The sequence below is a fragment of the Caretta caretta genome, chromosome 20 (genome assembly GCF_965140235.1).
Source record: "Caretta caretta isolate rCarCar2 chromosome 20, rCarCar1.hap1, whole genome shotgun sequence".
Lineage (NCBI taxonomy): Eukaryota > Metazoa > Chordata > Testudines > Cheloniidae > Caretta > Caretta caretta.
In genome coordinates, this window is record NC_134225.1 from 21,731,180 (window position 1) to 21,756,538 (window position 25,359).

At 48.8% G+C, this 25,359-nt stretch overlaps 2 protein-coding genes across 2 annotated transcripts in view; one reads left to right on the plus strand and one right to left on the minus strand.

Moving 5' to 3' along the window:
• CACNA1A (calcium voltage-gated channel subunit alpha1 A) overlaps positions 1–23,429 on the minus strand; it is a 196,745-nt gene extending 173,316 nt beyond the window's left edge. Inside the window, exons 1-2 of the mRNA XM_075121673.1 lie at positions 23,123–23,429; positions 9,585–9,890 (exon numbers count right to left, since the gene is read on the minus strand). Of these exons, the coding sequence (XP_074977774.1) occupies positions 9,585–9,890; positions 23,123–23,133 (317 nt within the window). The 5' untranslated portion in view covers positions 23,134–23,429. The remainder of the gene's footprint in view (positions 1–9,584; positions 9,891–23,122) is intronic.
• Positions 23,430–23,594: 165 nt separating this feature from the next.
• The window catches only part of LOC125627420 (surfeit locus protein 4), a 41,284-nt gene continuing 39,519 nt past the window's right edge, over positions 23,595–25,359 (plus strand). Inside the window, exon 1 of the mRNA XM_048831510.2 lies at positions 23,595–23,705. The gene's annotated coding sequence lies outside the window, so the exon portion shown is untranslated. The remainder of the gene's footprint in view (positions 23,706–25,359) is intronic.

Below are 25,359 nucleotides of genomic sequence, written 5' to 3' on the forward strand. Positions count from 1 at the left end.
GTTGCTATAATTAAAGCTGAGCAGGAGAAAGCTAGATGCACACCGCGGCTGGGCGGAGGCTTTTGAGGGCACACTGCGGATTCTGCTGCTACAAGGCGGTGCAGGAGTAAGACACATGGGTCTTTGCCCACACATTTCCATTCACCAGGGAAACCCACACACAGAGCCACCCCCTCTCACACACACACACACATACACTCCTTGGACACTCACCACTTGGCCAACAGATGCAGGGAACTCCAGGGGCTCCTCCTCAGAAGAGCCCTGTCCTGGATGGAGTAGGAGGTGAGGGGCTTAGCCCTTGCTTTGGGAGGGGGTGAGGATAGGGAAAGTGTAGCCCTCCTGTGAATCACGTAGCAAGGGGCGTGCCCCTAAGGCCATACATGAGTGTTAAACAGAAATGACGATGGAAGAGTAACTCCTGAGCTATATGAAGCATTGCAAGGGTTTCTGGGAGCACAGAAAAGGACCGTGGTTCACATCAAGGCTCAGAGCAAAGGCAGGGGCCCTCAGTGAGGTTGGCATGAACCCATTTTCCACTTGTAGTTCCCAGGGATACGCACTGTCCTGGAAGTTCAGGGCCCGATAACCCCTAAATCCAAATCAAAGCTCAGTCAAACCCCACCAGGCCTGAGCTTCCCTGGTCTGTTTTTGCACAATTCTGCACTTTCATCCAAAGGACCTCAGTGTGCTAAACAAACTGAGTGGGCCTCGCACCTAGGGAGGCTTCTATCATCCCCGTTGTATGGGGGGGAAACGGAGGCACAGAGAAGCGACCTGCCTAGGCTTACTCAGCAAGTCCATGGTAAAGCTGACAAGTGGAGTCTAGATGCTGTCACCTCCTCTAACTCTTAGCCCACCGCTGCCCCCTCAGAACTAGGGAGAGAGAGTCCTGACTCCCAATCCCCCCTAGTCTAATGACTAGATCACACTCCACCATCCTGGAGCCAGGAATAGAATGCAGGAGTCCCAATTTCCAGCACCAGAGATAAGAAGGAGCCATGAAGAGAATGACTATGCTTGGCAATGATTCAAATGGGACATTTTATTTGCCTCCCCTTCATTCCCAGCCACTGGAATCTCTTCCCAGCTTGGGCAGCCTTTGGGAGTCCAACATCGCCACCTGGTGTGCTCGAAGGGGATTGTGCAGGAGCAAGAAATAAGGTCCCACAGAAATGGAAACACCAAAGGGAATGGTTTCAGAGTAACAGCCGTGTTAGTCTGTATTCGCAAAAAGAAAAGGAATACTTGTGGCACCTTAGAGACTAACCAATTTATTTGAGCATAAGCTTTCGTGAGCTACAGCTCACTTCATCGGATGCATACTTTGGAAAAAGAAAAGGAGTACTTGTGGCACCTTAGAGACTAACCAATGTATTTGAGCATGAGCTTTCGTGAGCTACAGCTCACTTCATCAGATGTTTACCGTGGAAACTGCAGCAGACTTTATATACACACAGAGAATATGAAACAATACCTCCTCCCACCCCACTGTCCTGCTGGTAATAGCTTATCTAAAGTGATCAACAGGTGGGCCATTTCCAGCACAAACCCAGGTTTTCTCACCCTCCACCCCCCCACACAAATTCACTCTCCTGCTGGTGCTAGCCCATCCAAAGTGACAACTCTTTACATAGTCAAGTCGGGCTATTTCCTGCATAGATCCAGGTTTTCTCACTTCCCCCCCACCCCCATACACACACAAACTCACTCTCCTGCTGGTAATAGCTCATCTAAACTGACCACTCTCCAAGTTTAAATCCAAGTTAAACCAGAACATCTGGGGGGGGGTAGGAAAAAACAAGAGGAAACAGGCTACCTTGCATAATGACTTAGCCACTCCCAGTCTCTATTTAAGCCTAAATTAATAGTATCCAATTTGCAAATGAATTCCAATTCAGCAGTTTCTCGCTGGAGTCTGGATTTGAAGTTTTTTTGTTTTAAGATAGCGACCTTCATGTCTGTGATTGCGTGACCAGAGAGATTGAAGTGTTCTCCGACTGGTTTATGAATGTTATAATTCTTGACATCTGATTTGTGTCCATTTATTCTTTTACGTAGAGACTGTCCAGTTTGACCAATGTACATGGCAGAGGGGCATTGCTGGCACATGATGGCATATATCACATTGGTGGATGTGCAGGTGAACGAGCCTCTGATAGTGTGGCTGATGTTATTAGGCCCTGTGATGGTGTCCCCTGAATAGATATGTGGGCACAGTTGGCAACGGGCTTTGTTGCAAGGATAGGTTCCTGGGTTAGTGTTGGTGAGTATTTGCTTCAGGTTGCGGGGCTGTCTGTAGGCAAGGACTGGCCTGTCTCCCAAGACTTGTGAGAGTGTTGGGTCATCCTTTAGGATAGGTTGTAGATCCTTAATAATGCGTTGGAGGGGTTTTAGTTGGGGGCTGAAGGTGACCGCTAGTGGCGTTCTGTTATTTTCTTTGTTAGGCCTGTCCTGTAGTAGGTAACTTCTGGGAACTCTTCTGGCTCTATCAATCAAACACCATCACAGGGCCTAATAACATCAGCCACACTATCAGAGGCTCAAATAAATTGGTTAGTCAAAGCTCATGCTCAAATAAATTGGTTAGTCTCTAAGGTGCCACAAGTACTCCTTTTCTTTTTTCTCCTTACAATGTGTATGATAATCAAGTTGGGCCATTTCCAGCACAAATCCAGGTTTTCTCTCCCACCCCCCACCCCCCCACAAACCCACTCTTCTGTTGGTAATAGCTTATCTAAAGTGACCACTCTCCTTACAATGTTTATAATAATCAAGGTGGGCCATTTCCAGCACAAATCCAGGGTTTAACAAGAACGTCTGGGGCGGGGAGGTAAGAAAAAACAAGGGGAAATAGGTTACCTTGCATAATGACTTAGCCACTCCCAGTCTCTATTCAAGCCTAAGTTCATTGTATCCAATTTGCAAATGAATTCCAATTCAGCAGTCTCTCGCTGGAGTCTGGATTTGAAGTTTTTTTGTTATAATATCGCAACTTTCATGTCTGTAATCACGTGACCAGAGAGATTGAAGAGTTCTCCGACTGGTTTATGAATGTTATAATTCTTGACATCTGATTTGTGTCCATTTCATAGAATCATAGAATCATAGAATATAAGGGTTGGAAGGGACCCCAGAAGGTCATCTAGTCCAACCCCCTGCTCAAAGCAGGACCAATTCCCAGTTAAATCATCCCAGCCAGGGCTTTGTCAAGCCTGACCTTAAAAACCTCTAAGGAAGGAGATTCTACCACCTCCCTAGGTAACGCATTCCAGTGTTTCACTACCCTCTTAGTGAAAAAGTTTTTCCTAATATCCAATCTAAACCTCCCCCACTGTAACTTGAGACCATTACTCCTCGTTCTGTCATCTGATACCATTGAGAACAGTCTAGAGCCATCCTCTTTGGAACCCCCTTTCAGGTAGTTGAAAACAGCTATCAAATCCCCCCTCATTCTTCTCTTCTGCAGGCTAAACAATCCCAGCTCCCTCAGCCTCTCCTCATAACTCATATGTTCCAGACCCCTAATCATTTTTGTTGCCCTTCGCTGGACTCTCTCCAATTTATCCACATCCTTCTTGAAGTGTGGGGCCCAAAACTGGACACAGTACTCCAGATGAGGCCTCACCAATGTCGAATAGAGGGGAACGATCACGTCCCTCGATCTGCTCGCTATGCCCCTACTTATACATCCCAAAATGCCATTGGCCTTCTTGGCAACAAGGGCACACTGCTGACTCATATCCAGCTTCTCGTCCACTGTCACCCCTAGGTCCTTTTCCGCAGAACTGCTGCCTAGACATTCGGTCCCTAGTCTGTAGCTGTGCATTGGGTTCTTCCGTCCTAAGTGCAGGACCCTGCACTTATCCTTATTGAACCTCATCAGATTTCTTTTGGCCCAATCCTCCAATTTGTCTAGGTCCTTCTGTATCCTATCCCTCCCCTCCAGCGTATCTACCACTCCTCCCAGTTTAGTATCATCCGCAAATTTGCTGAGAGTGCAATCCACACCATCCTCCAGATCATTTATGAAGATATTGAACAAAACCGGCCCCAGGACCGACCCTTGGGGCACACCACTTGATACCGGCTGCCAACTAGACATGGAGCCATTGATCACTACCCGTTGAGCCCGACAATCTAGCCAGCTTTCTACCCACCTTGTAGTGCATTCATCCAGCCCATACTTCCTTAACTTGCTGACAAGAATACTGTGGGAGACCGTGTCAAAAGCTTTGCTAAAGTCAAGAAACAATACATCCACTGCTTTCCCTTCATCCACAGAACCAGTAATCTCATCATTTATTCTTTTACGTAGAGACTGTCCAGTTTGACCAATGTAAATGGCAGAGGGGCATTGCTGGCACATGATGGCATATATCACATTGATGGATGTGCAGGTGAACGAGCCTCTGATAGTGTGGCTGATGTTCTTAGGCCCTGTGATGGTGTCCCCTGAATAGATATGTGGGCACAGTTGGCAACGGGCTTTGTTGCAAGGATAGGTTCCTGGGTTAGTGGTTCTGTTGTGTGGTATGTGGTTGCTGGTGAGTATTCGCTTCAGGTTGGGGGGCTGTCTGTAGGCAAGGACTGGCCTGTCTCCCAAGATTTGTGAGAGTGTTGGGTCATCCTTCATGATAGGTTGTAGATCCTTAATAATGTGTTGGAGGGTGTCATAAATATAAAGGGAAGGGTAAACCCCTTTGAAATCCCTCCTGGCCAGGGGAAAGCTCCTCTCACCTGTAAAGGGTTAAGAAGCTAAAGGTAACCTCGCTGGCACCTGACCAAAATGACCAATGAGGAGACAAGATACTTTCAAAAGCTGGGAGGAGGGAGAGAAACAAAGGGTCTGTGTGTCTGTCTATATTCTGTCTTTGTCGGGGATAGACCAGGAATGGAGTCTTAGAACTTTTAGTAAGTAATCTAGCTAGGTATGTGTTAGATTATGAGTTCTTTAAATGGCTGAGAAAAGAATTGTGCTGAATAGAATAACTATTTCTGTCTGTGTATCTTTTTTGTAACTTAAGGTTTTGCCTAGAGGGGTTCTCTATGTTTTTGAATCTAATTACCCTGTAAGATATCTACCATCCTGATTTTACAGGGGGGATTTCTTCATTTCTATTTACTTCTATTTTTATTAAAAGTCTTCTTGTAAGAAACTGAATGCTTTTTCATTGTTCTCAGATCCAAGGGTTTGGGTCTGTGGTCACCTATGCAAATTGGTGAGGCTTTTTATCCAACATTTCCCAGGAAAGGGGGGGTACAAGTGTTGGGAGGATTGTTCATTGTTCTTAAGATCCAAGGGTCTGGGTCTGTAGTCACCTAGGCAAATTGGTGAGGCTTTTTACCAAACCTTGTCCAGGAAGTGGGGTGCAAGGTTTTGGGAAGTATTTTGGGGGGAAGGACGCGTCCAAACAGCTCTTCCTCCAGTAACCAGTATTAGTTTGGTGGTGGTAGCGGCCAGTCCAAGGACAACGGGTGGAAAATTTTGTACCTTGGGGAAGTTTTGACCTAAGCTGGTAAAGATAAGCTTAGGAGGTTTTTCATGCAGGTCCCCACATCTGTACCCTAGAGTTCAGAGTGGGGGAGGAACCTTGACAGAGGGGTTTTACTTGGGGGCTGAAGGTGACGGCTAGTGGCGTTCTGTTATTTTCTTTGTCAGGCCTGTCCTGTAGTAGGTGACTTCTGGGAACTCTTCTGGCTCTATCAATCTGTTTCTTCACTTCTGCAGGTGGGTATTGTAGTTGTAAGAATGCTTGATAGAGATCTTGTAGGTGTTTGTCTCTGTCAGATGGGTTGGAGCAAATGTGGTTGTATCACAGAGCTTGGCTGTAGACAATAGATCATGTGGTGTGGTCAGGGTGAAAGCTGGAGGCATGTAGGTGGGAATAGCGGTCAGTAGGCTTCCAGTATAGGGTGGTGTTTATGTGACCATCGTTTATTAGCACTGTAGTGTCCAGGAAGTGGATCTTTTGTGTGGACTGGACCAGGCTGAGGTTGATGGTTGGATGGAAATTGTTGAAATCATGGTGGAATTCCTCAAGGGCTTCTTTTCCATGGGTCCAGATGATGAAGATGTCATCAATATAGCACAAGTAGAGTAGGGGCGTTAGGGGACGAGAGCTGAGGAAGCGTTGTTCTAAGTCAGCCATAAAAATGTTGGCATACTGTGGGGCCATGTGGGTACCCATAGCAGTGCCGCTGATCTGAAGGTATACATTGTCCCCAAATGTGAAATAGTTATGGGTGAGGACAAAGTCACAAAGTTCAGCCACCAGGTTAGCCGTGATGTTATCGGGGATAGTGTTCCTGACGGCTTGTAGTCCATCTTTGTGTGGAATGTTGGTGTAGAGGGCTTCTACATCCATAGTGGCCAGGATGGTGTTATCAGGAAGATCACCGACGGATTGTAGTTTCCTCAGGAAGTCAGTGGTGTCTCGAAGGTAGTTGGGAGTACTAGTCGCGTAGGGCCTGAGGAGGGAGTCTACATAGCCAGACAATCCTGCTGTCAGGGTGCCAATGCCTGAGATAATGGGGCGCCCAGGATTTCCAGGTTTATGGATCTTGGGTAGCAGATAGAATATTCCAGGTCAGGGTTCCAGGGGTGTGTCTGTGCGGATTTGATCTTGTGCTTTTTCAGGGAGTTTCTTGAGCAGATGGTGGAGTTTCTTTTGGTAACTCTCAGTGGGATCAGAGGGTAATGGCTTGTAGAAAGTGGTGTTGGAGAGCTGCCGAGCAGCCTCTTGTTCATATTCCGACCTATTCATGATGGCAACAGCACCTCCTCTGTCAGCCTTTTTGATTATGATGTCAGAATTGTTTCTGAGGCTGTGGATGGCATTGTGTTCTGCACGGCTGAGGTTATGGGGCAAGTGATGCTGCTTTTCCACAATTTCAGCCCGTGCACGTCGGTGGAAGCAGTCTATGTAGAAATCCAGTCTGTTGTTTCGACCTTCAGGAGGAGTCCATCCAGAATCCTTCTTTTTGTAGCATTGGTAGGGAGGTCTCTGTGGATTAGTATGTTGTTCAGAGGTATGTTGGAAATATTCCTTGAGTCGGAGACGTTGAAAATAGGATTCTAGGTCACCACAGAACTGTATCATGTTCGTGGGGGTGGAGGGGCAGAAGGAGAGGCCCCGAGATAGGATAGCTGCTTCTGCTGGGCTAAGAGAATAGTTGGATAGGTTAATAATATTGCTGGGTGGGTTGAGGGAACCATTGCTGTGGCCCCTTGTGGCATGTAGTAGTTTAGAAAGTTTAGTGTCCTTTTTCTTTTGTAGAGAAGCAAAGTGTGTGTTGTATATGTAAGTGGTCACTTTAGATAAGCTATTACCAACAGGGGAGTGGGTTTGGGGGGGGGGTGGGGAGAGAAAACCTGGATTTGTGCTGGAAATGGCCCAACTTGATTATCATACACATTGTAAGGAGAGTGATCACTTTAGATAAGCTATTACCAGCAGGAGAGTGGGGTGGGGGGAGGTATTTTTTCATGCTTTTTGTGTATAAAAAGATCTTCTACACTTTCCACGGTATGCATCTGATGAAGTGAGCTGTAGCTCACGGAAGCTTATGCTCAAATAAATTGGTTAGTCTCTAAGGTGCCACAAGTCCTCCTTTTCTTTTTGCGAATACAGACTAACATGGCTGCTACTCTGAAACCTGTCAAATAAATTGGCTAGTCTCTAAGGTGCCACAAGTACTCCTTTTCTTTTTACCAAAGGGAATATTGTTGGGACGGGGGAGATGAGTCATCAGCAGCTTGATACCAAGTGATAGGCACATTCAAAGCTCTATCAGATCTATAGCGTCATTCTTCTAAATCGGCCTGTTGTGCTTTCCAAACAGACAGTACAAACTTTGCACACAGAAACCACTCACCCACCCACTGAAACTCAGCCACCTCTGGGATAGGACTGTGCATTTAAAAGCCCACAGCAAGGCTGCTTATCACATTAGGACCGGAAGTGAAAGGGAATTCTGAATCCAGTTGAAACTGCAAGGAGAATTCAGGGCCGCAGACTAGAATTATCTAGCTTGGAATTAGGCCAATCATCTTGAGCTGACTCCTGCAAAAAGTGCCACATGATCTTTAATGACCACAAGTCTCGTTATGACAGCTGATTAGAACATGGGTGCCTCTAGCAGCATAACACCCTTTACAAGGCTGGCGTCAGCACTGAGCCAGAGACGAGAGCACCCAAAGACACCATCCATGGCACAGAGGAGAGCACCCTACACTAGATCACCAGCATCACTCAGTTTTCTTCTCTGTACACTGAGCAAGCCTACACCTGCTTCGCTGGTAAGAGCTCACTGTTCCACAGCACAGGATGGCGCAGCTGCAGCTCCCGTAGCTACGACCCATGTCAGCTGCATTTAGCAATCACATTATAGCGGGACTATTTTTCACACTCCCTGCTATTCCCTGGCATCAGGGTATCCCCTTCACCCCAACCCCTCCCATCAGGGGCCTCCCTCAGCCTGTAGTAACACCATGATCCTCTGGTGGAGATAGCAGCATTTCCAAGGCAACAAGCTGGGATTTCTTAAAACCAGAAAGAAAGATAACAGGTTGGAAAGCGAGGGAAGTGAGTCTGAGGGACCAGGAGGGAGGGGGAAGGAGGTGGCCAGGTGCATCAAAATCAGTGTTAACCATTAACGCAAATGTGGACTTCTTCCGAAATGAGATTAATTCACAAAGTCTGGGGGCCTGAGCAGCCACCAGATGTCAGCAGACTGCTGACACAGGACCTAGGGATTAGATCCAAAGCACGGTGCAAAATGACGTCAGAAGGGAAGGATTTGAATATACAAGAGGATTTGCAGTTCCAGATCAGACCAATGGGACCATCTAGCCCAGTGTCCCCCAACTCGCTGCTGGACTGGATTGGACCAATGGGCCTATCTATCTCAGTACCCTCCCATATCAGATGCACTGGATGAGCCCAATGGGATCATCTAGCCCCAGTATCCTTACCCCTCCATTCCTGCTGCATTGGATCAGCCTAATGGGGCCCACTAAGTAGGTACCCTTCCCTTCCCTACCACACGAGATCACACTGTAGCCTGGTAGCCCAGTGGTTCTCAACCTTCTTCCATTTGCAGACCCTGAAAAAATTTCAAATGGAGGTGCGGACCCCACTGGAAATCTTAGAGATAGTCTGCAAACCCCCAGGTTGAGAACCACTGCAGTAGCCCCTCCTACCCTGGAACACTGGGACAGACCACTGGTCCATATATCAGACTGATGGCTCCTCTAGCTTGGTATCCCCCCCCCGCCCCGCCCCGCCCCGCTGTGCTGGATCAGTGGTCTGTAGTAGGGCCCCCTGGGGGAATCCATATCGGTACCATGTTTTCAGGTATCCTCTAAGTTGCCTGGAACTGTGGAGTAGCTAGAGGAGTGGGAGCTCATAGATGGAGGCCTCCAGTGATGGGGAAGTCAAAAGAGCAAGAAGCAAGCCTTGGTTTCCCCAGGGCATGGTCTTTCATGGAAAACAAAATGGCACGCAGTGACTGATCTGACCCCCTGTGACCTGGTTGACAGAACAGCCAGCCCTACTGCATGGAACTGGCCTTCTACTTACTCCCACTCCTTGCGCCGTGCCTGGGGGGTGCTGTGGATCTTGTGGGCTTGATGTGCCATGATAACATCACGGTGGTCCACCACACCACCGCGCCTCTTGAATGAGGGGGCCTCCTGGCCGGGGCTCATCTGGTGGTACTGCATGTCCTGGAAGCTGGGGAAGCCACCGTGGAAGGGGTAGTCCGGGGTGGCTAGCCCACGGCCCTCGTGCACGGCGTCATAGTAGCTGGGAGGCGACAGCATGGAAGTGTGGACCACGGTATGTTTCGCCATCCATGGGTCTTTCCAGATGGCTGTGAATGGAAAGCTGTGGAGACAGGACACATAAGGGGGTCAGGAGGAGATCAATTCTGTGAAAAGAATGGGATGGGGGAGAGGGCAGAAACACACCCCTCCTTCCCTGGTGTGAGGCAGGACTGAGAGGGGGAGAGACAGAACCAGTGCCGTGATGGAGTAGGAGAGAAGTACAGAGATTCCTGTGCACAGGAGGAGAGAGGGGTCCAGTGATTATAGCTGGCAACTGTAGGTCAGGACTTCTGGGTTCTAGTCCCACCTCTAAGAGAGAATGTTGGTCAAATGGTAGCGCTGGGACTCCTGGGTTCTCACTGCAGCTCTGAGACCATCATCCACAGAGAATTATGTGGTTTAGTGTTAGAGCTTTTAAAACCTTTAATATTGATGGAGGCAAATCACGGGAGGTGTGGGGGGGGGGGTCCTTTTAGATAGAGGAAAGGCAAAGGGAGGAATCCTTTCACACATTGCCAAAACAGTCCACATCTGTTGTTTGAGAGTGGCTTGCACCCCTCTGCTGGGCGAACAGCACTGCCTCCACCATAGTGTCCCCCTTTTCTCTCTCTCTCTCTCTCTCACACACACACACACACACACGTCCTGAATTCGCACTGCGTTCTGCTGTCTCAAGAAACACACAGGCCTAGCTGTCCCTCCTTCTGGTATGATCATTAAGCAGAGCACCCACTATGCAGATTTGATACGTGGGGGAGGAGGAGGGCCGGGTACAGTAAATGGGTCCGATGGAGAATTATTGGAAATGTCATGGTTCTAACACCCTCCATTTTCTCCAAGGTTCACATCTGAGTTGAATTTAGCAAGAGCTGGAGAGGTATCTTGAGGAGGGTTAAGAGTTTTTTTCAGATATTCTTTCAGATGTCATTCAGTGAAATATTGCCCTGCAGTTATATGGGTGTGGGATGGGAAGACGTGATATTATTATTATTTATTATTTGTATTACCTTCACTTCTAGGGACCCTAGTTATATGCCAGGATCTCATTGTGCTAGGCACTGTACAAAGAGCAAAGACAGTCTCTTCCTCAAGGAGCTTATAATCTAAGTATCAGACAACAGATGGATATAGACAGACAAGGGAGTATAAGAAAACAATGAGACAATATTGGCTTGCACAATGGGCATCGTAAGGTTAGGACTCCAGGACTTCTATCTATTACTCTCGGATAGGACTGGGTCCAGTAGTTAGAGCAGAAGATTGGATGTCAGGGCTGCTGAGTTGACTTCCTGATTCTGGGAGGAAAACATGGCTTAGTGGTAGGAGCAAGGTATTGAGATTTAGGATACCAGGGTTTTGTCCTTGGGTTTGGGAGGAAGTGAGGTGGCTAGAGCAAGGGGTGTATGAATCAGATGTGCTTGCTGCCTGAAGAGCTCCCAATCTAATCATAGACAGGATGTGACGAATGGGGGTGACAAACAAAAGGGAGCAGATGAGGACGGTGACAGGATCATGCCATTAGTGAGGCTGGGGTTGGGCACATCTTGCTAGAGCAAGTGGAATTCTTTTAAAAAGAAAAGGAGGACTTGTGGCACCTTAGAGACTAACAAATTTATTTGAGCAGAAGCCTTCATGAGCTACAGCTCACTTCATCGGATGCATTCAGTGGAAAATACAGTGGGGAGATTTATATACATAGAGAACATGAAACAATGGGTGTTACCATACACACTGTAACAAGAGAATGATCACTTAAGGTGAGCTATTACCAGCAGGAGTTGGGGGGGAATCTTTTGTAGTGATAATCAAGGTGGGGCATTTCCAGCAGCTGACAAGAACATCTGAGGAATAGTGGGGTGTGGAGGGGGGGAATAAACATGGGGAAATAGTTTTACTTTTATAAGAATAAATATTACAGTTGAATCCCTCCTCAGGAGCACGTCTCCGGGCGAGGCTGCAATGAAGACTGGGCGCAACAGAACAGGGAGGGCGTGAACTGGAAAGTGATGCGGAGATGGATGTAGAAGAAGCAGTTACTTCTTCCATACACATGGAGCCAGCACTGACTTGCCATCCAGGTGGCTTTTAGATGTAAGGAAAAACAACAATTACGTGTCTCAGGGACAAACAGAGAGCAAGAGCAGTGTCTATGTATGTGCGTCTCCTTAGACACATTTTGAAGCTGGATCGGCGCTTCAGGGAGGTTTGGCTCTGGGAGTCCAATTCCAATCCTTCTCTATCAATCCATCTTACTTCAAACTGGTGTTTAAAGCTCTAAGAAATACACTTGCTCTTTCAAATTTTGTTCTGGCACCTTGGAGATTTTACAAATTAGGCACATTTCAGACATTAAAAAATATAAATAAAAGATAAAGAGCCACCTCTGAGGATTTCTAACGTAAACACCAGCCCAACATGAGTTTTTGAATCCACAGCTTGGTACAGAGGAGCAAAAATAAAAACAGCCCTCGCGGCGAGCACCAAATGGATCATTTAAAAATGTCCGTGTGTTAAATTGGCCACCAGGGGGAGCTCTGAGCACCCTGAGAGATGCTGGAAACATTCTGGCAGAGAATTAATTTGTTAAAATGGAACTATTTTTTTAAAAAATCAAGAAAAATATGCTTAGGAACATAAGGATAGCCATATCGGGTCAGCCCAGCAGCCCAGTATCCTGTCTCTGACGATGGCCAGCGTCAGATCCTTCAGCTGAAGGTCCAAGAGGGGTAATCTGCGCTCTTGTGAAGACGCAAGTTAACTGCCTTAAGTTAATTTAGGCCTGTTAAAACAGAGCCAGAATGTTAGCTTGCATCTACTTGAGTTCAGGGCAGGCCTAGCTAGGTCATTAGTCAAGCCTGACCTAAACGCATGAGATCTTGCATTTATAAATGCATGAAACAATTAAGCATCATCATATGGAGCATGTGGCCTGGTTAAAACTGCCGGCTTGCAGAAAGAAAAGGCATTTCCCTAACAGTTGGACTCACTCACTGCAATTTGCTGTGGGACTTGAGAGAAGCGATTACCAGCAGAGCTGGGCAAAGTTTCCTGAATTCCAAAATTTCAAATATCCACAAAAAAGCAAAGGCGAAAATTCAAAAGGTTTAGCATGAACTTTTCCTCCTCTGTTTTCTAACCAGCCCTAATTAGAGGGGCAAAGGCCCACATTTTCAAAAGCAGCCTGCAGCACCTACAATCTAACCGCAGTCAGTACAAGTGAAAGGGATCACCATTAGCTGTGTAGGGCCTATAATACACCAATTCCGTCCTGTAGAGGCAGTGGTCTCACGCTCTCACACATGCACGCATCAGTTCGTTACGGTATTATGTCCATTTTCCAGATGGAAAAGCTGAGGCACAGAGAGAGGAAGCGACTTCCCAAGGTCACACAACAAGTCAGTGGCAGAGCTGGCACAGAAGCCAGGAATCCTGTTTCCCTCTCATAAAACTCACCCTTAAAGCCTGAAAGCTCTCTGGGGTAGAGACTGTCATACACTACATGTTCCTACTGTACTTAGTCCAATGAGACTCTGACCTGGCTGAAGCCTCTTGATCGATTTATGTTGATGCTGCTTCAATATAAATAAGAATCAACACGAGCTTTCCCTGAATCGTGATGTGGTGGGAAGGCTTGTGTGTTCCAATGCTGGTGGGAGTTTCAGCTCCTGGAATAGCCACCCAAGTCAGGCAGGTCAAAAGTTAGGAACCAGAGGAAAAGCTGCCAAGTGGCTCTCCAGATGGGGGGTTGAATAATAGGCCAACAACTGATCCTCGTGAAAAAGTTGAGTTATAGAAACACAACGCTGCAGCCATTCTGGCAAACAACATGATAGGCAGGCCTGGCAGAGCCTTGTTCATGCCCTAAGTGACATCTGATGACACGGGGAGGATTTAGATTCTGAATGATCACAAGACCATGCTCTCTCTCCCTGGTAATACTTAGCACAGGATGCTTTTAGTCTTCAAAGTGCTGTACAAACATTAGCTGAGGGCTGGTTTACACTAGAAAATTAGATCGACCCAAATACGTCATTCAGGGGTGTGAAAAATCCACATCCCTAGCGATACAGTTAAGCCAATCTAAGTCCCAGTGTAGACAGCACCATGCTGACGGAAGAATTCTTCTGTCAACTGAGATACCACCTCTCGGGGAGGTGGAGAAGCCCACCTGTCTCACTGTAGTGTCCACGCTGAAGGACTTCAGTGGCCCTGTAGCTGTACTCCTATAGCAGAATGAGCTCCTCAGGCATGTGGGGGGCAGGGGCTCCTTCACACAGGAAACTCCAAACAAGATGGGAACCTGTCATCCCTTCTCCTCTATTTCTCTGCAACAAAGTTTCTTGTCTATTTCGGCTAAACTAGCCCTCCTCTTCCTGCAGAGATGAGCTGAGACCAAGTGAGTTTGCACAAAAAGAGGCTGAAGGTACATCTACACTGCAAATGGAGAAGTGATTGCAAAGCAGGGAGGGCTGCCCATGCTAGCTTCAATCTAGTTGGCGTAGGTAACAAGAGCAGTGAAGAGCAGCATGGACACGGGGCAGGGATAGTTCAGTGGTTTGAGCATTGGCCTGCTAAACCCCAGGGTTGTGAGTTCAATCCTTGAGGGGGCCATTTAGGGATCTGGGGCAAAAATTGGGGATTGGTCCTGCTTTGAGCAGGGGGTTGGACTAGATATCTCCTGAGGTCCCTTCCAACTCCGATATTCTATGATTCTATGACCCCGGCGTGGGCCAGCAATCCAAGTACATAGCCGGGGTCCATGGTAGGCCTGTAGTGGGACAGGAGTGTGCACTGAAGCTTCCACCACTATGTCCCCACTACCACCATTCCCCACACCAGCTAGAACGGGCATGTCCACCCGAGCTGCAAGCACGCTTTTGCCGGGGTCTAGACATATCTTGAGACTCAGCCTGTCACCCAGCAAGGAGTTCCGGCCCTGACTCAGTGCAGATTGGTAGCTGCTGGGGTTTGCCACTTCTTTATGGCCCAGTCTCCAATACAATTGTTAGTTGAGTTTGTCACCAGTTAGCGGCATGGAAAGGGATTCTGTCCATACACCACACAGCCGATAGTAACTGGGGAAGTTAACAGTCTTTCTCTCAGTGCATGGGTTAGGTATTTTTCAGGGCATCTCCTCTAACATGCCTGTGTAACTGACTGCACTGCACCTCCTTCCACAGAGCTCTAGTAGGACACTCCAGTGAATCACCTCATGTGTTTCTCTGAATAACTATTGCCTGCCGAGCTAGGGTGACCAGGTGTGTCCGGTTTTCGACCAGAACACCCGGTCGAAAAGGGATCCTGGCAGCTCTGGTCAGCACTGCTGACTGGACTGTTGACTGTCCAGTTGGCAGTGCCACACAGCGGGGCTGGCAGGCTCCCCGCTAGCCTCCGCACCGCGCGGCTCCTGGGAAGCAGCCGGCATGTCCCCCCTCCAGCTCCTACGCGTAGAGGTAGCCAGGGGGCTCCGCACGCTGCCCCCGCCCCAAGCACCACCACCACAGCTCCCAGTGGCTGGGAACCGTGGCCAAAAGGAGTGCAGGGGCAGCACCTGCAGACAGGGCAGCGTGCACAGCTGCCTGGCTGCGCCTCTGTGTAAGAGAGCCGGAGTGGGGACATGCTGTTGCTTCCAGGAGCTGCTTGAGGTAAGTGCCGCCTGGAGCCTGCACCCCTGACCCCTTCCTGGGCCCCAACCCCCTGCCCCAGCCCTGATCCCCCTCCCATCCTCTGAACCCCTCAGTCCCAGCTTGGAGCACCCCCAAACCCCTCATCCCCAGCCCCACCTCAGAGCCCACAAACCCAGCTGGAGCCCTTTCCCCCCACCCATGCCCCAACCTCCTGCCCCAGCCCGGAACCCATCCCACAACCTGAACCCCTCATTTCTGGCCCCACCACGGAACCTGTACACCCAGCCAGAGCCCTCACTCCCTCCAGCACCCCAGCCCCCTGAACCAGCCCGGTGAAAATGAGTGAGTGAGTGAGGGTGGGGAGAGCAAGCGACAGAGGGAGGGGGGGATGGAGTGAGCGGGGGTGGGGGCTTAAAAAGGGATGAGACATTGGCGAGGCGTCAGAGGAGGGGCAGGGAATGGGTATTCAGTTTTGTGCGAGTAGAAAGTTGGCAACCCTAGCAGAGCCACTAGTCTCCAGAGTGCACTGGTGCAAACACATTCAGCCAGCATGAGTGGGGCAGATATTTGATCACTATGAACCTAAGGCTGAATTGGAAACGGTGCCCTAGAAGTAAAAGGCCCCTTAGCCCATCACTGATTCCCACCCTCAGTCCTACCAACCTGGGACCACAATGAAGCTGTCACCCCTAGAGGGGAAAGGCCCTGGGTGCCATTCCTCAGCCCTGAGCCAGCCTGTCCCCTTGACCTGAGGCCAGCTTCCCTGTCTCAGTACAAACTGGGACAGGGAATGGTCGGGGTGGCACCTATCACAGCCCAGAAACAGGCAGAACAGGACAGCTGCTGCTGCCAGGCTGCAGAGAAGAGGTAAGAGAGACAGAGTGAGCTTTGATGAGAACTCAGCAAACATTGCTCTCTGGAGCCCCAGCTGCAGCAGAAGGCATGAGCGCCTGGCATGTACACAAAACAAACCTGCCACGGCTTCCGTGGCACATGTGTGTCTATCGTTTAAAAAAAACCTTAGCAGAAAGCATGGGGGAGGGGTATATTTACACAGGAGTAAGGTGGGGAGGATGCTGATCTGTTTGCAAATTTACAGCAAATAGATTTAATAGATGGCTGAGAGGTAGGACCAGAGGTATCAGGGATGGGCAAGAACCCACTGAGTTGGGGATACTGGATTGAGATCGAGAGCCTTTCATCTCCACCTCTCTGGTTCTAGTCTTTGTTCTGGGAAGGGACTGTGGTCTATTGGTGAGAACAGACAGCTTGCGAGACTTCCAACTAGTCATGTCACCTCTCGTGCCTCAGATTACCCCTCCCTAAAATTCAGTCTGAGATTTTCAAAGGAGTCTGATCTGAGGGAGTCAAATTTCAGTGGGATTTGGGCACCTTTGAAAATCACAGCTTTAGTCTGTAAGCTCTTCCTAGCAGGGACAGTCTCCCACAGTATTATTGCCAGCAAGTTAAAAAAGTATGGATTGGATGACTGGACTATAAAGTGGATAGAAAGCTGGCTAGCTTGTCGGGCTCAACAGGTAGTGATCAATGGCTTGATGTCTAGTTGGCAGCTGGCATCAAGCAGAGAACCCCAGGGGTCAGTCCTGGGGCCGGTTTTGTTCAACATCTTTATTAATGATCTGGATGATGGGATGGATTGCACCCCCAGCAAGTTCACAGATGACACTAAGCTGGGGGGAGTGGTAGATACGCTGGAGGATAGGGATAGGGTCCAGAGTGACCTAGACAAATTGGAGGATTGGACCAAATGAAATCTGATGAGGTTCAACAAGGACAAGTGCAGAGTCCTGCACTTAGGACAGAAGAATCCCATGCGCTGCTACAGGCTGGGGACCAACTGGCTAAGCAGCAGTTCTGCAGGAAAGGACCTTGGGCTTACAGTGGATAAGAAGCTGGATATGAATCAGCAGTGTGCCCTTGTTGCCAAGAAGGCTAACGGCATATTGGGCTGCATTAGTAGGAGCATTGCCAGCAGATTGAGGGAAGTGATTATTCTCCTCTATTTGTCACTGGTGAGGCCACATCTGGAGTATTGCGTTCAGTTTTGGGCCCCCCAGTACAGAAAGGCTGTGGACAAATTGGAGAGAGTCTAGCAGAGGGCAACGAACAGGATCGGGGCTGGGACTTACATGACTTATGAGGAGAGGCTGAGGAAACTGGGCTTGTTTAGTCTGCAGAAGAGAAGAATGAACGGGAATTTGATAGCTGCCTTCACCTACCTGAAGGGGGGTTCCAAAGAGGATGAAGCTCAGCTGTTCTCAGGGGTGGCAGATGACAGAACGAGGAGCAATGGTCTCAAGTTGCAGTGGGGGAGGTCTAGGATGGACATTAGAAACACACTTTCACGAGGAGGGTGGTGAAGCACTGGGATGGGTTCCCTAGGGAGGTGGTGGAATCTCCATCCTTAGAGGTTTTTAAGGCCCGGCTTGACAAAGGCCTGGCTGGGATGATTTAGTTGGGGATCGGTCCTGCTTTGAGCAGGGGGATGGACTAGATACCTCCTGAGGTCCCTTCCAACCCTGAGATTCTGTGATTCTACGATTCCTCGATGTCTGTACAGTGCTGTGCAGAGCAACGGAGCTGCAAACATAAAGAGTTGGGCAAACAGCTGATTTTTTGGGTTGGTGGCAGTTCCAAAAATTTGAAAAAAAAAATAGCTCAGGTTGACGTAAATCTGAGGGGGGTTTGGGGGAGAATTTTCAGTGAATCAAGAAAGTCCATGTTGGACCTTTTTCTAGAGTGGGGATTCCAACCTGAGTTGCTTATGTCCCAGGTGAGGGCCTGAGCCACTGAGCTAAAGGGCTTGCGGGGGGGGGGGTGGGGGGGGAAGAAAAAGGGGGTTACAGCAGTAGCCATACCTCTCCACCTCCCCTTTCTCCCCTCCTCTGCCCATTTTGTGAATGGCCACAACTCCTTGTGTCAAATTCTCCAATCATTTCAGGTTGACCAAAATGGCATTTTTCATCAAATAAACTATTCATCTGGAAATTTTTGCTCAGCTCTAATCCTAATACAATGGGGCTAATACCTATCTCCCAGGGGAGCGAGGCTGTGAGGTTTAGTTGTTTGGGCAGAAAGAGTTAAGTAGAAAGACCTAAGGGCTAGGCAGCCCTAGCCTATAGGATAGCAGCAGCAAAGCATTAGCCTTCCCCCAGCTCCTCTCACACTGCTGCTGTTGCCAAGGCTTTGTGATCACTGCCCAGGACCCGTGGCGAGAATGGAATAGCCGTGGGCACAGCTGGGTGAGCAATTCCCATCGCTCATTAACAATTTTCTGCTGCAATGGGCCAGTGACTTCCCACCGAAGCCATTAGGTTAATGTCTCCATGATTAAAACACGCACAAGCGCACAGCGAATGCCTGTGGAGACTCAGCAAAGGGGACGGCTGGGCTGCTGTGCGTGGTACCGTAACCACCATATAAGGTGCTCTCATGCTGACATTTCATTCTCTGATGACCCAGATCGTGGTAGCCAACTTTAGTCTCCTCATATGCAGTCAACGAGGTGAGGGGAAATAAAGACTGTACTCTTAACCCATTCAAATTTGCCCAGCTCTGCTGGATACATAAGAGCACAAATAACCCCTTCAGATGCCTGGTCCCATGTACCTAGCCAGCATGTGGGGGCCAAAATCCCACCCCACGCTGGCTGTGTCATCACTGAGGAGCTGAGGGAGCTGCTAGCACTGAAGAAGCTCCGTTATCATAGAGCAGCCACTGACATATGTCACGTGGACCATGCTAGGCCAAGAGTTCCTTAAAATTCACAGAGCAAACAAGCCAGCCCCTTTGCCCAGGCTTCTTCTGATGGCACTTCACACCACTACCACTGAAGATGCTGAAAGATGAACCAGCAGAAAAAGAGTTAAAGTGTGTCACCCTCTCACGGCTTAAAGCTGTCTAGCACCTTTCATCCCAAAGTACAGAGTACAGGATCTGCGTAGAGGTCATTTCACCCACCAGGGGTCACACCAGTTGTTTAAGAGTGAACAGCAACGCCGCCCAACAGTTTGAGACAGGAAGTGAAGGATAATGCCATTTCCAGTTGAAACCACTGGGCGATTTAGGGATGAAGAATAAAATTACCTAAACTGGGATTTGCTCAAGGCATCAGCGCTAATCTCCCATTTCTTGAGCAAACTACCAGGAGACCTTTAAGGAGCACAAATGGCCAGGCCCCAGGTCTGCGTGTGACTTTTCTTGCAGTTCAGTGCCTGCTAGCACCAAGCTGATTTAGTACTGCCTTAAGTGGAAGGATGCCCCCTAATAATGAATCATCAACCCCACTTCGCAGGACACCTGGATTTTCCTTAGCTGACCAGCCAGGTGCTGATTCAGCCTGACCCAGTTTAGCATCTGAAGTGTGAGCAGAGGAGCCCCACACAGATCAGAAACGGAGGGAGGAGTGTTTGCAGGGATTCAGCCAGAAGAGGCCACATGCCAAGAAACCTACAGCCAAAAGCAGTGATCATTACTGTTTCTCCTGACACAGGCTGTGGCCCCTAGAATCCTGCTCCCATCCTGAAAGAGTGCAAAGAGTTACCACTTGCAGGGCAAGTGCCAGGAATAAAACCCAGGAGTCCTGACTCCCTTAATATCTATCAATATATGGATTTTCTGTAGTGCCAATCAATATAGTACATCCTGGTTCTAACCACTAGACCCAGGAGTCTCAAAACCTAATTCTGCTGCTTTAACCACTAGACCACACTCTCTCTCCCCCCCACAGAAACAGAAGTCCTGAGCCCCCATCATCTGCGCTAGCCACCTTACAATAATTCCTTCCAAAGCTAGGAATAGAACCCAGGTCTCTCAGATACTTTCCTCACCCCCACAGCTCATACTCAGACCTGACTGTCTGCTTTTAACCATTAAACTACATTGTCTTCCCTGATGCACGACAGATAACAAGAACAGGCAGAGATTTCACACCTGAAGGATTTTCTTCTCACTGCCCACCTGTCTGTCACCCAGATCCAGCTCTCTGCCGGAAACAGAATGTTTTTGCATCTCTACAGATGGATCTGCCGTGCGAGCGTCTCCCAGCAGCTACAGCACAAGCTGCTTCCCTATGCAGCACACTTCCTGGTGGGGTTTTCCCCAGGTCATGTGCTCCCTAAAAACCTATCAATAATCTTAATAATAATGACCAAATGATAGTTGTAATGCTTTACACAGCTGTACCGCTTGGATCTCAAAGCACCTGGTGGACTCTACACTGCACAGCACCACTGAGGTAAGTCTTAGTAATAGTCGGATATAGGGACTGTTGTAAGAAATACGTTATTATTATTTATTAGGTGTATCACGGTAGTGCCCGGGAGCCCCAGTCATGGCCCAGGACCTCATTGTGCTAGCTGCTGTACCCTGTTTATTAGGTGCATTACAGTACCGCCTAGGAGCCCCAGTAACAGACCAGGACTCCATCATACTGGGCACTGTACAGTATTTATTAGGTATATTACAGCAGCACCTAGGAGCCCCAGCCATGGTCCAGGCCCCCATTGGGCTCGGGGCTGTACAGACACAGAACAAAGAGTCAGCCTCTGCCCCCAAGGGGCTTCTAATCTCAGCAGTATTATACTTCACCAATGGAGAAATGGAGGCACAAGACGGTAAATTGGCGTTTCCCTGCATAGCACAGACAGCCGGCTGTGACGGGAGTGAGGTGTGGAGGACAGAAGGGCTCATTCTCCCATCATTAGAAACCCGCACTGAATGGTTTCCAGTTAATCTCCGTAGGGGGAATGATCCCCCTTTGCAGAATCCTTTTGCCCAGACCAGTGGAATCTGAAGACTTTTATCAAGGGCTGGCTTGACAGACCCAGAAACTGAATCTTCCATAAAGGTACAGTCAGGGCAGCACGCTCCACCCCTTCCCACACACCCTAGTATGCCTCACCTTGCCATGGAGGGGCCTCCTCTAGGGAGGGTCTCCTGGCTTGCTCTGTCCTTGGCCTGTCTGTGGAGACAGCCAACAGAGGCTCATTATCACAGCCACTTTGCGAAGCTGAACCCTTGCCAGGCTGGGAACTGCACTGAGAATCCACCAACTTCTTTCACACAGGGGCCTCCAAACAGCTGCCACATGGCTAAAAGAAGACCAGGCATGGTGGTGACTTTGTGATGGGGACCTCGTCCTACCAGAAGCTGGGCTGAGCCCCATCTGACTCATTCCATGCTTAAGCCATTACACAGCTGTCAGATGGGGACAACTTCTGGCCACCGCTGACCCAAGCTGATTTTGGCCTGCAAGAAAACTGCTCCAGTGCTCACTCAACTGAATCACCCAGCCCTTCCTTCCAAAGTCCCTCTGCATCTCCAGCAATGTCTGTTCTTAGTCCAGCTCAAGACACTTCCAGCTGCAGCCTCCCAAAGGCTAGACAGCAGACATCAACTCATCTCCAAGCCACACAGGCTGAGCAATGGCTGAGAAGTGCTAAGCTGGAGGCTCTGAGCTGACCCTTTTGACCCTTCTGAGCTGACAGCTCCCTCGCCTTTAGCTCTGCTCTGGAGATCTCAATAGCTCCGGTCATGCTAGCCAGGGTACTGCGTGAAAAGCAGAAAGGGACTGAAAGAGGCAGTTTGAGACTGTACACTTCATGCCTGCCGGAAGCATCTGTTCTGTGGAGCAGACGAGGAGGAGGAGACAAAAATAATACTGTTGTCTCCAGAATAATCTCTCCCTCTCTCTCGTTCAGTCTTTTGAGGGGTTATACAGAGAAGGACAAAAGCAGGCAGGGAACAATCCCCGGTAGATTTTGGGCAGAGAAGATGGGGAAACTCCAAATTACTCTTTAACTGCGGGGAGAAAGGCCAGGAATGGAAACGGAGAGGGGAAGAGGTGAACGTATGAAATATAATGGAGAGGAAAGGGTTTGCAGAATTCTTATCATCACCTCAGCAACTCCAACTCCCATCTGCCTCTCTTTTTGTAACAGCGCACTCTTTCTCTCACTCCCTCAATCCCCCCTCCCCCACCCCCAAACAGAGCAAAGGCTCAGGGGATCAAAAACAATGCTCCTGAAAACCAGAGATGAGAGAGATGTCCCATGGACCCAGAGCTTGGGTGCTACATCTCAGGCACCTAGAAATATCCTAGACAGATAGATTCTAGCTCTGGGTCAGACTCTCAGAACTCTGAATTGGGAGTGCTGACAAAGCTCAAGTGAAGGAGTTAAAAGGAGTGGTGAGATAGACACTGACTTCAATGTGGAAGGAGGGTACTGGGGTTCTGGTTAAGACCACCAAACAGAGGAGTTGAAATTGACTTGATCACATCTTGCTGCTCCTTCCTTTCAATCGCTTATACTCTAGGATGAGCGTGAACCACCACCTTGAGAACTTTGCGGAGTGGGGGGTGCTTGAAATTTGAGCCCCAGTGATGAATTTTCACAAGTGGCCCCTGCCTTTATAAAAGGCTGAACTAATGCCCCAATGCCAAACAACCATGAATGCCACCAGCTTTGAGGGAGTCTGGTGTCTGGACCCAAATTTTGTGGCTTCATTGCCCTGTCTCATATTTGTATCTGTGAAAGTGGGTTTGGCAGCATGCAAAGGGGACACAAATCTAAGAGAGAGATGGCTATTGTCATCCCCAGAGACTCCTCTCCTCCCACCCTGATATCCGGCATGTGCTACTCACCTGTATCTCATCGGATCCTCAGGAAAGAACAAGAGCTGCCTGCAGCCAGCAAAGGGTTAATGCAGCCAGCTGTGCCTGGCATCCCATCTCTTCATCTGAAGAAAAATAATTCATCTCCCAGAACGCCTGCAGCCAGAGGACGTGGGATGAGGTGGGGGAAAAGAGGGAGGGTAGATGGGTGAAGTACGGATCCCAGCCAAGCTCAGGGCATGGTGCTTTCCCCCCACTCCGGAACAGCCAGCTTGGAAGACAACCAGTGCCAGCTGACAGTCCCAGCCGCTGGGAGAAAGGGGGGGTTGATTTCCCTGATGATGAGGGAAGAGTAAGAGGGAGGGGATCGGAGATAGGGAGGAGAAATTAATCAGCTTGCTTTGCCTTGTCATCAGTTCTGTACTAACAAGAAGGGGTGGGGGGAAAGCACTGCTTTAAATTGGGGGGGGGGAGCTTGTACCCAGCTCCTCTCTCCCCAGTCACTTTGCATGTGGCCACAGAGCCCTCTCTGTCTTGGACTGGACTCCACACAAGGATGTAGTTCTCTGGGCGATCAGTCTGTTAAACCATCTCTCTGCTCTGCCTCTCCCAGGTAAGTCCCATCTTTATTACACCTCTCAATAAAAAGATTGACACCATCTATTCTTTTTTCTCTGGGGAAGAAGGGGAGGGGAGGGAATTTGCTATTTTTCTTTTCCAGCCTACTGTCTGCACAGTATGTGATTTCCTTCCTGGTTCCCCTCTATTGAGTTGTTGTCCTTGCTTGGCCGTGTGGTTATTAAGTACATAAAACAATTCATGACAGGAACCCAATTTAAATTATTTATGCTAACCGAAAAAAACCGGTAATTAAACTACAGCTGCTTAAACCCCTCAGGCTGCTTCTGGTTACACAGAATGAGTTGACTCTGGCAGCCTTTTCCTGCCTTTTTTAAAATCATCAGTGAGAAGGATTGTGCTGAACAAAACAAACCACCACACCGAAGGGTTTTTCTCCTGGGTAGTGAATGAACAGTGTTGCATCTGGTGAAACCCCCCTGCTTTAGGATTCAGAGCATCAGGAGCTGTTTCTTTTCAGCTCCAGCAGAGTCTGGCTGACACCAAGATCAGAGGCTCAAGAGGTGGCATGGGGGAAGTCTCTGTGATTGCAATCCCTAATGGGGTCACAGGACACACTCGAAGAGAGACCAGAGCTCTAATCTGCCTCCCTGCATGACCTTGGATAGGTCACTTCCCCATCTGTAAAAGGGAGATGACGACACTGACCGACCTCTCGAAAGGATTGATGTGGGTTTGTCTTATGCTTTGCAAAAGAAAGTCCCTGCTAAATTATTAATATCACTTGTATTGCAGTAGTGCCTAGTGGCCAGAACCAGGGAGCTGCATTCACATTTAAGAACAGGACCATCCCTGGCCCAAAGAGATTACATGCTGCATGTTAAGGGGCATGCTAGTCTTGCCATAAGGCTGTGATCTGCTCCTGCTATATGTTCATCATCATTGCCTCTCTATTAGCTTGGCCTCCGGTTTTCTGTTTGTTTTACCCAGCTGTCGTCTCCCATTTTATACCTGGATTGGAAGCTCTTTGGGGCAAGGACCGTCTTTTCACTAGATGTATGTACAGCACAACAAGGCCTTCAGCTAGCACACTAAAAATAGAGAGCAGCTTTGGCAGTTCAAGCGGTGGGTAGGGCCAGCCTCCCTGAGCACACACACCTCAGAGGCCAGAGACCCATACATCGGAGAGCTAGTCCCTCTGTCTGCAAGCGCCGCTTTACTCTACTTTACTACTTTACTATTGCTCTACTTTAACTCGAGCAGCGCTAGTGTGAATAAGTTTCCTGGAGCAAGGAATCACACACCCCACTCAAAGTGTAGACATACCCTGAGCTTTTAAGGCCAGGAGAGATATTAGATCATCTAGTCTGATCTCCTGTATTTCACAGAGAACAGAATTCCACCCAGTTACTCCCTGCACTGAGCCTAATAACAGATGCCACTTGTGAGGCTTTTGAAACCCCCATTCTTCAGAGCTGCTGACGGCTCACCATTCCTGCTGCAGCTGCTTTGAACGCACAAAAATCAGACCCAAGGCATCCAAAAAATGGAAGCGTCCCAAATCGGTGGCCACTTTTCAATAATCTGGCCATGATGCTTTGTTGTATGTGTCTCACGGCATCTCTTTGGAGGGGCCTGGGCTCAGAGCCGGTAGGGGGAGTTCTAATTTTGATGAGATCTCTTACAGA